The 13,291-nt window shown below is 37.8% G+C and overlaps 3 protein-coding genes and 1 pseudogene across 4 annotated transcripts; 1 reads left to right on the top strand and 3 right to left on the bottom strand.

Annotated features, from left to right (window-relative positions):
* The first annotated feature begins 505 nt into the window (after positions 1-505).
* On the top strand, positions 506-4,078 carry LOC147513401 (G-type lectin S-receptor-like serine/threonine-protein kinase At5g24080). 2 transcript variants are annotated; one of them, XM_086596444.1, is made up of 5 exons: positions 506-802; positions 1,059-2,410; positions 2,682-2,862; positions 3,004-3,466; positions 3,572-4,078. In XM_086596444.1, the coding sequence occupies exons 1-5, from the start codon at positions 561-563 to the stop codon at positions 3,932-3,934; spliced, it is 2,601 nt and encodes an 866-aa protein (XP_086452570.1). In that variant the 5' UTR covers positions 506-560; the 3' UTR covers positions 3,935-4,078. The 2 variants fall into 2 exon arrangements, with proteins under 2 accessions (XP_086452570.1, XP_086452571.1); XM_086596445.1 differs by having other exon boundaries at positions 664-802; positions 1,079-2,410.
* Positions 4,079-5,510: 1,432 nt separating this feature from the next.
* On the bottom strand, positions 5,511-6,502 carry LOC147513400 (uncharacterized; the record flags this gene model as incomplete). Its single annotated transcript, XM_086598913.1, has 2 exons — positions 5,511-5,865; positions 6,307-6,502. Coding segments are annotated over 2 exons (285 nt in total), but the record flags the coding sequence as incomplete, so codon positions are not given.
* Positions 6,503-6,637: 135 nt separating this feature from the next.
* LOC147513399 (uncharacterized) lies at positions 6,638-9,982 on the bottom strand. The gene is made up of 4 exons (XM_086598912.1): positions 9,922-9,982; positions 7,683-7,807; positions 7,255-7,397; positions 6,638-6,726 (listed from the first exon to the last, which is right to left on the bottom strand). Exons 1-4 carry the CDS (start codon positions 9,980-9,982, stop codon positions 6,654-6,656), a joined length of 402 nt encoding a protein of 133 aa, XP_086455038.1. The 3' UTR covers positions 6,638-6,653.
* A 403-nt stretch (positions 9,983-10,385) lies between these two features.
* Positions 10,386-11,317, bottom strand: LOC147513398 (endonuclease III homolog 1, chloroplastic pseudogene; annotated as a pseudogene).
* Between the last annotated feature and the right edge of the window lie 1,974 nt (positions 11,318-13,291).

The raw sequence follows: 13,291 nt of genomic DNA, 5'->3' as shown, positions 1-13,291 counted from the left end.
TTCTAAGCATTTTGGGAGCGTGAATTCTTGGTTTAGGATATTCATAGCTAACTACTAGAACCATAATGCCATAAATGGTGTTTCTTGGGGGTGTCGTCGTTACACACCCTGGTTCCATGTTAGCATATCATCAAACATAACGGCATAACTTCACTTGATAACCAACTTAGTTTGAGTGTGAAAGCTTTTTGGACCAAAACCAAACTTTTTCAATGGACTTTCTGCTTTAGTTGATTTAGACGCGCTACATTTTCAACTCATTGAAAATCCATGTGTAAGTAACACCAAAAATAAGCAAACACGTGCCACGACATCAACATCAAATGATCTTGTGGCAAGCCGACCACTATGGTATTGGATGGTTTTTCAACAATTAGTTCACCCACCTTTAGACACTTGTGCTCACCCATATATGTGACACACTTAATTCCACCCCACCCAATATATACATTGGTTTTTCTGAAGCTTGGTGTATATAAATATGTAACTATATATCATATCTCAATGTTTTGGTCTAACAATTTCACCACACATTAAAGTACTTCAATTCGGTTCCATGCATGGCTTCTTACTCATTTTTTTTCTCTTTCTTTCTGCTCTCACTGTTTCTTCTGGTGATGAGTTGCTTGGCTCAGATTAAGTTGGGGACAAGATTGGTTGCTGGTGATAACCAAGCATGGGTTTCGGCTAACCAAACATTTGCATTTGGGTTTACGCCATTCAATTCAAAAGACCAATTTAAGTTGGCCATTTGGTATGCACAGCTTCCAGGCGATCGAGTCATAGTTTGGTCTGCAAACAGGTATGATCATAAAGCAGATAACATAATTATATCCACACACAAACAGCGTATCTAATTATTAATTAGTTATTAGTTATTACTTTGAAGATTCCAATTCGAAGTTTTTAAATGTACCAAGCTTACCACAATCGGTTGTGATATTTTGGGCATAGGGACTGGTAGATAGATATTAGATATTTCATCTCGTTACAAAGACTTCTGCGGGTCCTAGGACTTACTTGCCACCGGTTTCATTTTCTCTCACTCGTCTAATTAGAAACTCTCCTGTTGGAAAAGATGCAACCTTGGAGCTTGACACAAGCGGAAACCTTGTCCTCATTGATCAGACAAAAGTTGTATGGGCATCAAATACATCAGATGAAGGCGTTGGGACGGCTGCAATGTCAGAATCCGGCAACTTGGTTCTCTACAACAGCACTCTTCATCCTGTGTGGCAAAGCTTCTCACACCCATTAGACACACTACTCCCTGGCCAGGCTTTATCAGTTTCCTTGGAGCTAACATCATCAAAGTTACCTTCACATGGAGGATATTACACACTCAAATTGCTACAACAAGCCACATCATTAAGCCTTGGACTCACTTATAACTCACCAGATTCTTACAACGATTCGCCAGAATTTTACAGTAACTACTCGTACTGGTCAGGACCTGAAGTTTCAAATGTTACAGGAAATGTAACAGCACTTTTGGATGACAACGGAAATTTCGGTATAGTCTATGGTTCATCGTCAGAAGGTATAGTTTATGTCCACAAGAACGACGTGGGCAATGGGGGATCATCAACAGGAAACAAGCCTATCAGTAGTTCAGCCCTTCGTAGGTTAACAATTGAAGCGAATGGGAACTTACGTCTATATCGGTGGGACAATGATGTCAATGGCTCCCAGCAGTGGGTACCAGAGTGGGCTGCTGTTTCCAATCCATGTGATATTGCAGGCACTTGTGGCAATGGAATATGTAATTTGGATGCAACCAAGACAAATGCTACTTGCACTTGCTTGCCAGGGACTTCTCAGGTGCCACCTGGCATCCAATGTTCAGAGAACTCACTGGTGACAGCTAATTGTGATCCATCACATGGAAACTCGACATCCCAATACAAAATCACGACAGTGCTCCAAACCAACTACTACTATAGTGACCTAGCAGTTATTGCAAACTATAGTGACATCTCGACAAGCTCAAGATGCGGTGATGCTTGTCTATCAGATTGCGAATGTGCTGCTTCTGTGTATGGACTCCAGGAAGAGACAACATACTGTTGGATTTTGAGTAGTTTAAAGTTCGGAGGTTTCCAAGACCCTGGATCGACCTTGTTTGTTAAGGTTGGGAAAAATTACTCATCACCAACTGATACCAGCAGGTCCAGAAAGTCACCAAAAGAATCTCGCAGTACCCGCAACAAGGTTCTGGTTCTTCCAATTGTCCTCTGCATGTCTGTCCTTATCGGTTTGCTCTGCTTCTTGTTATATTATAGCTTTTACCGGCGACGGTCCATTGTGAAAGCCATTAAAGGAGCTTTGACAGTGTCAGGTGCTCCTTTGAATTTCAAGTACCGGGATCTTCAGAGCGCTACAACTAATTTTACTCAGTTGCTTGGAACAGGTAACAAAAATACTGTCATTTGGCATTTAAAGTTTGAATGACTAACCTTGTAAAGATTTCATTTATTTATTTACTTCAATGCACTATATATGATTTCCTTTTTGACCGTTGCAAAAAAATACATGCACTGAAAACAAAAGGTGATGCTGCTCTACACTATAGATTAATAATGAGTACTTCGCCAGACAACTGTTCTCATGAGTTTCAGGCAGATTCCTCACCAGCGTAGTAAGCAGTAACTTCACCTTTATTCTTCCTTTTATTGCCACAGGCGGTTTTGGAAGCGTTTTCAAGGGAACCCTGGCGGATGGTACATTGGTTGCAGTGAAAAAACTAGAGAGGTTTTTGCCTCATGGAGAGAAGGAATTTATAACAGAAGTGAACACCATTGGGTCGATGCATCACATGAACTTAGTTCGCCTGTGCGGATTCTGCTCTGAGGGGTCACACCGGTATGGAACTCCACTAATTTTGTTTTCCATTTTTGCTGGCCATCACTTCACTTGATAATTGGAATTGTAGAATTTGCATTCTAAATGTTCATGAAATCAATGCAAAACAGCTGAACCGATTTTATTTATGTTTCCAAAAAGGCTTCTGGTTTACGAGTTCATGAAAAACGGATCACTGGATAGATGGATATTTCCTTCTTACGGTACCAAAGACGGCCACAAAAGGCTACTAGACTGGTATACCCGCTTCCATATAGCCATTGCTACTGCACAAGGAATTGCATATTTCCACGAACAATGTCGAAATAGGATCATACACTGTGACATCAAACCTGAGAACATTCTCTTAGATGAAAATTTCTGTCCAAAAGTTTCAGATTTTGGGCTTGCAAAGTTGATGGCAAGGGAGCACTCTCATGTTGTTACAATGGTTAGAGGAACGAGAGGCTACTTGGCTCCAGAATGGATAAGCAATCGCCCCATCACTGTCAAGGCGGATGTTTATAGCTACGGAATGCTTCTGCTAGAGATCATTGGTGGCAGGAGAAACTTCGACATGTCCTTGGACGCAGTTGACTTCTTCTATCCCGGATGGGCATTTAAGGTAAAAGAAACAAATAGATACACCGTTTATGCTTGTGTACGAACTCGTGTGTTTTCACTTTTTCCATAACTAGGTTACTAAACATGGTAATGTGGTTCCCTGTAGGAGATGACACAGGGAACACCCATACACGTTGTAGACAAACGACTACTGGGTGTCTTGGATGAAGATCAGTTGGTGAGGGCCATGCAGGTAGCCTTTTGGTGCATCCAGGATGAGGTCTGGATGAGGCCATCAATGGGGGAGGTGGTGATGATGTTGGATGGATCTGTTGAAATCAATCCACCACCAATGCCTCCGACAGTATTGGAGTTGGTTGAGGAAGGATTAGAACATGTCTACAAAGCAATGAAGAGGGAGTATACTCATTCCCACCCAGCAGCATCCCATATTAGTTACAGTTACTCCATTGCTACTCATCCATCGTCTCAAGCCACTTGTAGTTACTCTACAATGTCACCAAGATAATATATTTCTCCTAGTCTATGCTTCATTGTGTATAAGCACGCCAATACTCCAAACGATGGGTTCCAACAAGAGATTCACCAGAAAATGTTTCATCTATGTAATCAGAAATTTTCATCCAACACTAATAACATCAATTCAGTTCAATGAGACTCATTGTTTCCCTGTCTCAGTAGGGTAGATTGTTCGGCTCTTAACTTTCTTTCATATACACACTAGGGCTTTTTGGGCTTAACCCCCCTTGAAAACCCCCCATTTTCAAAATCATTAGTGATTACCCACCCCCCTCCCCTCTCATCTGGTATTTTGGTACCCAATTTTGCATAATGACAATTTTACCTTTAATAGGGTTAAATATGCACTTTGTAAAAACCCTGTATCTTTAACATACCTCTTTGACGTTTAACCAACCTTATGAGCATCGGTCAAACAAAAAAGTTGAAGGGTATGACGAAGAGGAATTAGACATGAAATAAGGACCAACCTTTTGAGAACCAAATCCACCACCAATGAAACAAAAAAAGTTTGATTTGGAGAAGAATCGAGTTGAGAGTCAGACTTTGGTCTTCGTTTGGACTACGTTTGGTCTTAAATAATTGGTCATTATTTCATGTCTAATTCCTCTTCATCATACCCTTCATCTCCTTTGTTTCACTGATGTTCATAAAATTGGTTAAAAATAGAGGGTTTGTGCATATTTAGGGGTAAAATTGCCATTATGCAAAATATCAACTTTGGGTGGTAACAGATGAAAGAGAGGGAGGGTAATCACTAATGATTTTGAAAATGGGGGATTTTTACAAAGGGGTAGAAGGGTTAGGTCAAAAAAGCCCTGCACACTAATTGATTCCATCAATCATCTTCTTAACATTGCCTCTCATAGCACAGGATACTTCTCTTTGTAAGGTGGACATCACCCAGGTAATTTAAGATCCTATGCTACTACTATGCTTCGAAGTGATGTACCAAAGATGTAAAGGCAATTAGGGAATGAAATAAATAACAAAAATAATTATGCATTCGTTGAAATGCGTTAGGTTACTCCCCTATGGATACTTGTTCTCGCTAGTTGTTTTTGGCAAAGACCGTGTAGTTGTTGCCTCTAAATAAAAAGATATAATCTTCAGTTCAGTTGCCAAGGGATATTTAAAGGGCCACGGTATTGGCACCCCATAAAACGGGACTGGATAATATATGACATATATCATCCAAATGGGGGTGCTAGTCCCATTTATCAATACCACGGCCTTATTTAAAAGATCAGAAGACACAATGGTTGCATATCAAACACCTAACAAGTGATGTGGCTTAATCGCACTGCAGCTCTCGAGTATAACAATCAGCAAGATATGTGCCTTAGTGCCTTACCACTAAAGTCTTGGATCATAAAAAATGGAAGGGTAACAGAAAAAAGGACTTTATATTGGGAAACAATTAAACCAATCACATAAAGAATGGGGCTACGCAGACGAGCGCTTAGCATAAATTAAAACACTAACAAACACTAACGAAAAGAGCTCATACAAAAACTCAGACACGCTGAGTTATATAATTCTCCAATGTAACAAACATAGGAATATTTCAGATCAAGAGAAAATTGTATAACACAATAATAAACATAAAAAAGTAGAGCATGCCAACCAGCATAGGTAATTGACCTTAAAAACAATAAGGAAACAAAATAATTTATAAATCCCAAGTTCTACAAACACTCAGATGGAACTCCAAATTTGGAAGGACATTTTGGGCCGTAGGATACATTCGTCTTAGGATCCTCGTCAACAGAAAAAGTGATGGCAAAGAAAAAATGATGGGTAAAGAACAAGGTTAAATTTTTGTAAAATCTCACATAAAATCATAATCGTCAAGCGCTTCGTAACCACTAGCAGCCAAGTCGTCATCTGGCTTATCAACAAGAACCTGCTTCTTTTTGGCTGCAGAGAAGAGCCAGAGAGCATTTTAGAAACATCAGTTATTCTGAAATCAGAAGTAAAAATGAAACGGTAAACCAAGAGGCATCCTATCCCATTGACCACTAGAGTTGTTCACAGTTGTTAATCGATCCATGTCTGGCTGGAGATCTGTTGAAGAGATCTCCAAACATATCAACACCACATGTAGACTATCTTAGTATCTTTATTGCAAACTTCCAGCCCATCCAAAATGAAAAAAAAAGGTAGCATCGCTCTCTAAGTCTACAAATTAAAGTTGGATAAGATAATTTTATTGGGCCAACAGTCAGCTCGGTGTAGGTCTGTAGGAGTATCTGTTATATGAAGAAAATATGTCTAGGGTGTCTGAAGACTTTGAAGATTAACTCAATTGGAATATTGGCATTATCTTTAAAATACAAAATATTATCTTGGATTGCTTACCTGGTTTCTTTTTACCAGCGGTGGCTTCTTTCTCTGCCTTGATCTTCTCATTCACAATTGCTGTAATGGAAGAAGCAACCTCTTTTGCTTCTGCCCCTTTCAGAGCGTCATTGACAATCTCATTGTGGCCTTCAGTAGATTTATGTAATGGAAACTTTTCTGAAATAAAAGTAATATACAGCTCAGTAAGCTTAATCTAGGAAAGGGAAGAATCAATGTTGTTTGCTCAGAATTAGCTTGCACCTTAATATTAACAAAACAAGTTCAACGACCTCATATGGCGGAGTTTGTGAGCTACAAGCTCAGCATACTCTAAAAAATCATTTTCTGACTTGGGAATGAAAGTATCAAAGAGACTTCTCATCACCTTTTCTAGCAAATAATTCTGTGGTTGACTTATAATCAGCTTCCTCTACAAGTCTACATCAGACAATAAAGAAATGATGTGACCACTTAGCAAGAAAAAGAAAAGGAATTGATGAGGTCAGATAGGTTTTCTAGAAAAAGCAAACTTGTGTAATTCCATCCTTTAAACAAGGGTGTAACATAGAAAACCTCCAATCAAGCTGACTGATAGATGATGGGGAGTGAATATGCATGTGTGAAGAAAGAAAAACTGTTTCTTTATTACTTCCAAAACCACAAGTGCTATCTTGTTATACCAATTTTTAAAGATTCAAGGCACACCACCATGTGTCAATTGGATTATATGAGTGAACTCTATGTAATATGAGTGAGCTCTATGATAGTATGATAGATTGACAATGGGCTACAGCAAGTGGTTAAAGCTTTAAAGGGTTTATGAGCATTAATTAAGCATGGGCAAGTTCTACAATGCAGCATGCTAATCAAACAACACAACAATCTAAAAAGATAATATCAACCATAAACAAACAAGCAAAAGAAAATGAATCGACCCAGATAAGTAATAAATGAAACAACCATTACCTTTGCTGGCGAAGCTTCTCTGCTACAGGATCCAGAACCTCTTCCTTTTCTTCTACAACAGCCTTTCCTTTACTCTCAGTAGATTTTGCCCCAGCTTTCTTGATGCTCTTTGGTGCAGATGGTTCCGGTTCAAGTAAAGGTTCCTGATCACAACAAAAAAACAAACAAATTAAAAATTACGCATCCAAAGATTCGGTGGAGATACCTGACCACATTATTTATGGGTTATAAATGATATAAACAAAATTCTTAAGAAAGTTACTTTGAAATTTATTGAGGGTTATGATGTGTCACATTAAAATCACATGGGGGACTTGAACAATAATAACCATAGCATAAATGAATGGTCAATTTCTGTGAATGCATGGTCAATTCCAAAATTATTTGATATATTTTTCTTCTATAATCAAGAAAAAACAGGGACTTACAGGAATAGATTCTTCATCTTCCCAGGATTCCTTAATACCATCGTCCTCAGCATCTTCATCATCCCAGTTAGTTTCGATTAGTGCCTTCTTTGGAACAGGTGAAACTGGCTCATCCTCTGCATAAGTTCAGAAATGTACATTAGCAATATCCTCACAACACTCCATATCTAAACTCTTAAACACTCTTTTCTGTGTGACAATTACAAAGTTTCACTTTTTTTTCAGATAACTGTTGAACTGGCCAAGCTAAAGCAATAGATGCAAGTCAAACCCAAAATACTCCCAATGTTACAGTCTACTTACCCCTTTCATAGTCCATAAATGCAAGTATAGATGATAAAATTACATGTGGCAATTCCATTGGAGGAAAAAAAAAATAAGAGCATAAATAAATGGATTGAGAACAGATAATATTACCCCCAGTCCGACATTTTCCTGAAATTGAATTCTACAGTAATAGGTTCTGCATACTGAAGCAAGTAAATAATAGCAAAATAAAAAGTAATAGGTAAAAGCTAACCAAACAAAGGGATAGGGTCCTGCATATTCAGCAAAAATCATGGAGGTTACAAGTAAATAATATGAAACAAAATAATTATAGAGTTACAGATCACGTGTCTAAAGTAAACCAATCTACTATCGTTGAGAAAAGATCATCTCAACAAAAAACTTTATTTTCTTCTAACCAATGTTGAAGTTCCATAAAGGAAAAATAATAATAATAATAATATATATATATATATATATATATAGTGTGTGAGATAATACCAAGTTACAAACTACAAAGTTTGGAAGTTCAATATGCATAATGCAGTAAAATTCATTGGACCTCGAACTGTCAGAAAACTTTTAAGAAACTGGATTGAGTTTGACCACAGGAAAATATGTTTCAATGAAAGTCAGTTCAAAATACCATCAATCAGTTCAAAAGAAAAGTGACAAAACAAGAATTTATAAACATACAAAAATTAGAAAAATTTTCATTCATGGTTAAGCTAAACACAAAGTAGATAAAAATAAATAGCTTCAGACAGATACTCAAACCTCTTCCTCACTAAAAAAAATCTAGGGTCCCTCATTAATTATTATACCAAGAGCTTATATCCACAAGACACTTTTAAATTTTAAAAAGTTCCAAGACAATTAATTCCACTTACTGACAGTTGCAAAATATCGGCGGAAAGAAACAAACTTGCTAGCACCAAAAACCGATGTCGGGTGTTTAACTGAATTGCACACATAGTAATTGTTGTATATATATAGCCGGTTGTTAACTGAATACCCAAACCCTAAATTTTGACAAAAAAAAAAAAAAACGGGAAGGAGTGATAGAGAAAAACATACCTTGATGCGGCGTAAGAGATTTGGCGCGAGAGAGAGAGAGAGATTGGAAGTGTTAAACCCTTTTTAATATTTGTGATTGAAAAGGCCACTCGAAATTGGATTAGTAGATTGACCAATCGTCGCCGCCGCTTGTAAGGCGTTACTAGTAAATTTATAGGGTGGAGAGAGAAAGTTCGACTGAAACAAGGATTTTGGGTTGAGATTTGATGACTATTTATTCCCCCACTTTGACACCAGTCTAATTGTTGGGTTCTATTTCTGGAAATTTTGCTCGAAAAACAAAGGCCTTGATTGTGGGCTTATGGCCCTGCCCAGTTTGTATCCGAAAACATACACACCACAATCAAGATGCTTAATTGCCGTTTAGAGCATTCCCAATGCAGTCCACTATTATTCACCTCTACGTAGGCAGGCAGTATTTTTCCTCTTTTTCACCGTTTTGGTGAAAAATATAAGACTGTCAAATGCAAAAATGAATATTAATCTCAGACAGAATGTTAGATTCTATCTCGACGTAAAAATCGGTGGGGAAAAAACTCTGAAACATTCATCCGAAATTTTAAAAAATACCCAAAAAATCGAAAAATCATGTCGCGGCCGGAATGAAGCCCAAAAAAACACACACCTGCGAGGGCGAAATCCAACATCCCGTCCGGTTCACAACTCAGCCACTATTTTGGTTGAAGATTTCACTTTCGTTTTATATAGTCACCACCATATTCACATTTGCATTGGGCAAAAGGTTTGAACAAAAAAGAGGTGAATAAAGTCACAAACCCACCCAATACAGGTTGGGAATGCTCTTATACAAAATCTTCAATCATCAATTCTTGCCAAATCTAGCATGAGATTTGAAGCAAAGCACATGAGATTAAAATTTAAGATATAGACATACATAGAAAGCCAGTAAAATCTTCAGATTTCAAAATGAAGAGGTGACCATCCAACATAGCCATTATCTGTCAACAATCACCAAGCAAAAGCGGTACAAAATCACCATCGCTCATCTTCCATCAAGACTCTGTCTTTCCACCACTAAATGGCAGGATCGTTGACGTGGAAAGTGGAAACAAGCATGCACTCAAAAACTCCTTTGATCCACCACAAGTCTTACTGTAGTTCCACATTATGAGAAGTCCAAAACGGAATGGTGACCAACTAGCCTTGGTTGTAACTTCTAACCATTCAAAATTCTAGTCAGTAAATTAGTAAACGCGACAGTAGAAGTTTAATTGCATTTACAGATAATCTTCATAAGTTCTTGCCAAATTTGAAGTACAAACTACAAAACATTGTAATGTAGGCATGTAAGTCAATCTGTAGCAAAGAACAGAAACTACACATACATAGAAAGCATCCTCAAGTTTCAAAATGATGAGATCTTCCAACATATCCATTTAACTTTTCAACAATCACTAAAACAAAATGCAGAACAAGCCAATACAAAACCCACCATCCCTCATCTTCCTTCAAGACTCTGTCTTTCTGATCAGGCCAGATTTCTTTGTTTTTTCTACTAGATGAGGCAGATTTGGTTGTAGTCTCTTTAAAAGCAGAAGGACAAAGATGATTTATTCCACACATCCCACAACGAGGTCTAAGAGGAGTACAAACAGTTTGTCCAAAACCAACCAACAATGGATTTATAGGAACCCATTCTTCTTTAGGTAACCATAACTCCAAACCCACTCTAGTTCCTTCAGGAGAAGAAGTAGAACACACCCATTTCAACCTATTACAAATTCTATGCACATGAGTGTCTACACATATACCTTGAACATTATCCCACCCCACATTCATAACTAAATGAGCCATCTTTGGGACCAATTCCTGGTAACAAAAGTAACTCTTCCAATGTACTTGGAATATCACCTTCATATTTATCAAACAAACGCGATTTTCTTCAAGTTTGTAGCTTTCCTTGTGTAAAACCCAACAGGGTAAATCAATTTCTTGATTGTTTCTTCATCAACATTAACAATAGCTTCAGCAACAAGTAGCCCATTTCCAAGTAAACGTTGAATTGCACCATGATTGACTTCATCTTTAGTTTGGCTTTGATAAAAGTGGGGATACCAATACCGCAAATCGCCGTTCTTTCGGTGAAGTAATACTGTTTCCAGCTTTCTCACACCCCATTGAATCCACTGGAGCATTTTTCAGATGATCTCATTTTCCTAATTCCTTCAAAGAACTTCAGCCCGGCAATTTTCGGGTGCTTCTGCTTCTACTTTTGCAACCAGTTTTGAAGGTGTTTTACTCGATTCTGAACAACCCTTTTGTTTTACCATAAGCAAAGTCTTCAATGTCAATCAAGTTTTATGCTTTCTTCTTTTTGATTCGACAACTTCTAGTTTAACTTCTTCTGCTTGGGTTTCATTTTCACTCTACGTTTTCTGACCGAAAACACAGAAGTTCTGCCTTTGTTTCTGGAATTGGGGGCTGGGGTTTTGATGGAAAATATTTGGAATATGATTTGGATAGTTGCAGAGAGGGGATCTCACATCATGACACTTGCTAATTTCATCTTGCCACTGTTTATTCCTCCATCTCTTTCACCCTCCTGGACTGGGTGGAAAATGTGGAGTGTCTAAGGGCCAAAATGGAAGAAGATTCATTGGTCAATTGTTGGGCTCAAAACTCCAAGACCCTATTTCATTTCATCATTACATATTTACATGATCCAACTATTACTATGGCGAGCGTGGACGTTTATTTGGTATTTTGATTATTCGTATCAATGACCTGACTAATCATTCATGATTGGTTAAAGAAAAAAATATATATTTCAATCATAGTTGAGAATGCTCCCAATAATCTACGTCAGTCATCTTTTTTTTCAAGACTGACACATTATATTTTATAATAATCTCGCATAAAAGCAAATCTACTTTTCACAATCGAGAAAAAAAAAAACAAAACCTCTTTCCATAATCTCTTTTTAATTGTATGGCAAAACATTCCCCAACTCTCTCTCGCTAAAAAGTCATTTTTCAAACCCTCTTTCTTATTCTTCTTCCAAAATTAAACTAAGATTGTCCTTCAAGCCCTCCATTCATCAAGTAAATCAAATTATTGCAATAACCTTACCAACATTATCGTTTCAAGTCTCTCACACACCAAAAGTTAATAATAAAAGAGACTCTTCAAATCGGAGATCATTAAAACGAAATCAGGTTATTGGATTGATGATTACAACTTCACACAATCAAGTTTTAGACAATTGGATCAAAATTGCCAATCTTACGGTGGTAGGTAGTTGAGTCGTTGGGAACCTTTTGCCAATGCCATTGCAAATGTCATCAACCCCAATGATCTTATTCAGTGAATATTGAGTCATCTTTTCTCTCTTGCTTTTATTTGTTTTGAAGGAAATAATGGCGATGGGCTGATTTGGGTCTTAAACGCAACGATAATTGATCAACCTCCATCCTTTTATACCACCCAGCCCGCCATGCGCATTCCACCACCACCACCTCCTCATCCTCCTTCATATTACAAAGGCTCAACCACCACCACCTTTTTCTTTGTCCGATTGCACATACTCCCTTTGATTGTCGAACCGGATATCGTTGAGTTCTTTAGTGGTCTTGACATAGTTGACATTCCGTTGGTCAACAAGGATCGGAGGTTCGCAGGAGGCGCTTTGTGTTCGGGGTATCCCGCTTCATGTTTGACGTGGGGAATGAATAGCAGATCTCACACACACCCGTGCATTTAGCATGTAAGCATATTATTTACAACCCCGAGAGCTTAGTATTTCAAGATATGTATCTTATGATATAAAAGTATCTTAATGGACCTGTACCTATCGATAGATAAAACTCTAACACTAATTGAGTTGTATTTGTTAATGACTTATATATAAATAGTTAATCCAAATTTAAAGAGCAACCAATTTTGGTGATGACTTTTACACATTTCTTCTTGATGATGATCCCGTGGATTATAATGAGGCAATCAGTTCTCGAGATGCTCCTTTTCTCGGAAGGATGCTATACACTCGAACTAGATTCGATTATAGCTAATCACACATGGGAGATAGTTGATCTACCTCCTCCCAGCTTAAACCTATATCGCTACAAGTGGATCTTCAAAAAGAATTGAAACTAGATGGTTCCATTGAGAAATACAAGGCTAGACTTGTAGTCAAGGGATTCTCCCAGAAAAAAGGCATTGACTATTTTGATACTTATGCTCCTGTAACTAGGATTTCTTCTATAAGACTTCTAATGGCTCTAGTCTGCTATTCATAATTTATTTAT

Source organism: Coptis chinensis, chromosome 3, assembly GCF_015680905.1.
Source record: "Coptis chinensis isolate HL-2020 chromosome 3, ASM1568090v1, whole genome shotgun sequence".
Classification (NCBI taxonomy): domain Eukaryota; kingdom Viridiplantae; phylum Streptophyta; class Magnoliopsida; order Ranunculales; family Ranunculaceae; genus Coptis; species Coptis chinensis.
The sequence above is the reverse complement of the archived record's forward strand: the minus strand, read 5'-3'. Positions and strand labels throughout refer to the sequence as shown.

Coding starts and splice junctions, on each gene's coding strand:
- LOC147513401 (XM_086596444.1), top strand. CDS start 561: ATGGCTTCTTACTCATTTTTTTTCTCTTTCTTTCTGCTCTCACTGTTT. Junction 2,863..3,003: donor TGCTCTGAGGGGTCACACCG/GTATGGAACTCC, acceptor GTTTCCAAAAAG/GCTTCTGGTTTACGAGTTCA. Junction 3,467..3,571: donor ATCCCGGATGGGCATTTAAG/GTAAAAGAAACA, acceptor GGTTCCCTGTAG/GAGATGACACAGGGAACACC.
- LOC147513399 (XM_086598912.1), bottom strand. CDS start 9,982: ATGGCTATGTTGGATGGTCACCTCTTCATTTTGAAATCTGAAGATTTT. Junction 7,398..7,682: donor AAGATGAAGAATCTATTCCT/GTAAGTCCCTGT, acceptor TGTTGTGATCAG/GAACCTTTACTTGAACCGGA. Junction 6,727..7,254: donor GAGAAGCTTCGCCAGCAAAG/GTAATGGTTGTT, acceptor TGTCTGATGTAG/ACTTGTAGAGGAAGCTGATT.